This window comes from Ceratosolen solmsi, unplaced genomic scaffold (assembly GCF_000503995.2).
Source record: "Ceratosolen solmsi marchali unplaced genomic scaffold, CerSol_1.0 scaffold31, whole genome shotgun sequence".
In the NCBI taxonomy this organism is placed as follows: domain Eukaryota; kingdom Metazoa; phylum Arthropoda; class Insecta; order Hymenoptera; family Agaonidae; genus Ceratosolen; species Ceratosolen solmsi.
In genome coordinates this window covers 4,663,918-4,666,213 of record NW_011948432.1, presented here as the reverse complement: position 1 = coordinate 4,666,213, position 2,296 = coordinate 4,663,918, and the positions used below count along the sequence as shown (strand labels likewise).

General features: G+C 47.0%; 1 protein-coding gene across 1 annotated transcript in view; it reads right to left on the bottom strand.

Annotated features, from left to right (window-relative positions):
- The window catches only part of GEFmeso (Guanine nucleotide exchange factor in mesoderm), a 75,180-nt gene extending 73,160 nt beyond the window's left edge, over nucleotides 1-2,020 (bottom strand). Inside the window, exon 1 of the mRNA XM_011502328.1 lies at nucleotides 1,825-2,020. Coding sequence (XP_011500630.1) covers nucleotides 1,825-1,954 — 130 coding nt within the window. The 5' untranslated portion in view covers nucleotides 1,955-2,020. The remainder of the gene's footprint in view (nucleotides 1-1,824) is intronic.
- Between the last annotated feature and the right edge of the window lie 276 nt (nucleotides 2,021-2,296).

The window sequence follows — 2,296 nt, the reverse complement described above, 5'->3', positions numbered from 1 at the left end:
AGACTCAGGCGTAAAAACGTATCCGCATCAAAGAATTCATAATCAAATGCAGGCTAGATTGAAGAAATATTTACATTCACGTGTACAAACAATAAATTATCTACTCGTGATAATGTATGAATTATTTTTTAAATAAAAAAAATGTTTGTATCTTTAATTTGATACGAATACAAGTCACATTACATAAACTTGATATTGCATTGCAATACTTTAAGACTGTTATTATTTAATAATGTATAAGGTTAGCTATTGTTTAGAATTTTCTTCTTTCGTAAGTGATTTAAATTACTCGCTAATATAATTGAATAAATGCTCGGGCCGCGTAAATGAATAACGAACGTTTGCAATTTATCAACTAAAATAGTACATTGAGCAGCGTGTACTGGGCTTAGAACATGTAAAAGGCTCTTCAAAGGCTCGGGAAGGCAGCATTTCTTGTACTTTTGTAAATCCTCTCAAAGTCTAAGACAAAATATATCTTAGGAGAGTCTTCTATTCGCGTATAAAGCTTTTTATACGTCAGCACCCACTTCTGCTTGAATAATTGAATTCCCGTGATCTAAGCTTCTACGCGATTCCGGATAAAACATGATGAAAATTTACATTAATAAAAATTTCTCGAATTATATCTCAAATTATTCTGGCATATTTGTCTCGCACTATTATTATTATTATTGTTGTTGTTGTTGTCGTCGTTGTTGTCGTCGTTGTCGTTGTTGTTGTTGTTGTTGTTGTTGTTGTTGTCGTTGTTGTTGTTGTTGTCGTTGTCATTGCACAGTCATTGGAATTTTAAAATTGGTAAAAATTAATGCTAACTTTAGATTTTGGGGGAAATGCGGCCGATATAATACTCGAATAAAACGCTAGGATCTTCAGTCTTCGTTGACCACCATTGCGCCTGATATCACTTCACAACATCCAGATAAATTCGTTTTTATCATAAAACTATCCTCTATTTTATAAAACGGATAGATAAACAAACATACGATTATGATTGAATGGAAAAGTCCAAGCTATAAAGTGCAAGCACACGCGATTCAGGCACAGCGAATCTAATGCGCCTCCTCCACCTCCTCCTCCTCCCTCCCACTGGGCCCCTTCCCAAACCCCTACCCCACCCCCACCGGCCAACCGTATTTCCGAGTTACAGTTAAATTAAACCGCTCATCATTAGTTTATTGCCCCTTACTTTCCCTGTGACTCATATTATAATACGCACGATTCGCCAAAACCAGTTTACGAATACACTACCCTCCGCGCATTTACCGCGGCTCGCCAGAATCGCGTATTCTTCTTCCTTACAATTGCGATAAGGCAGCGCAAAGCGGTCGCCGCCGCTCGCGTAAATCAAATCATCAATAGGGGGAGGACGGGGGGAGGTGCACGAGTGGATGCGTACCGGAACAGTTCCTGAACTTCTTGGATCAGGGGGTGACAGCGATCGTGTTAATGGGACGGCCGGCCTGCGATTCCGAAAGTAAGTAAAGTAAGTACACTCGCGTTACGCTTATGGGAGTAACCGTCGGTCGAATCCGAGTCCGAGTGCGTGTCACCGGAGCCACGGGGACCCGGCGCCGGACGCTCATTCACTGACCGCGCCAAAGTTCCCGATACCGTCGCGCCACGGGGAGAGTCGCGATATATTCCAGTCCAGCTGTTCGATGGAGGCGGGCGGGGCAGGGAGCGGGGAGTGCACCGGTGCATACATCGAGGGATCACGTGCCCCGCGCGATCTTCCTTCCCGTGGTGGTGTAAAACACTTTTTCGTAAATTACCCTATACATAACCTAGTAGGGCCACTGCCGTTGCCGCCAATGCACTCACCGATAAAATCCTCCCAGCTGATGGAACAGTCCGAGTCTAGGGCGGCTTCGCTGGTCATCCCGTCTGGCTGAGACGACGGTGGCGGTGGCGACGGCGGCGCGCCTCGCCAGCCGCGCTCCTCATCTCTCATGCTCCCTCATGGCTCTCGACGCCCTCGTCTGCCTGCCTACCTCGCTCTACCCCAAACCCAGCCACCCTACCGCCCTGTCTATTTTCTCTGTCTCTCTCTCTCTCTCTCTCTCTCTCCGATGACCGAGACGGCCCGCGGGCCTACATCTCTCGCTCCCGCAGACTCCGTTGCCGTAACTATACTCTCCTGGCACCGCTCGGTCCCTATTCCCGTACACCCGATTTCCTGACTCGACTGCACGGATGCGCGCACGCGCACACGAACCAACGCGATTCGAGCTCGCGTAGAGTCGGCCGACGACTGAACAGCCCGGGACTTGGGAACCGCGAACTCACGTCCCCC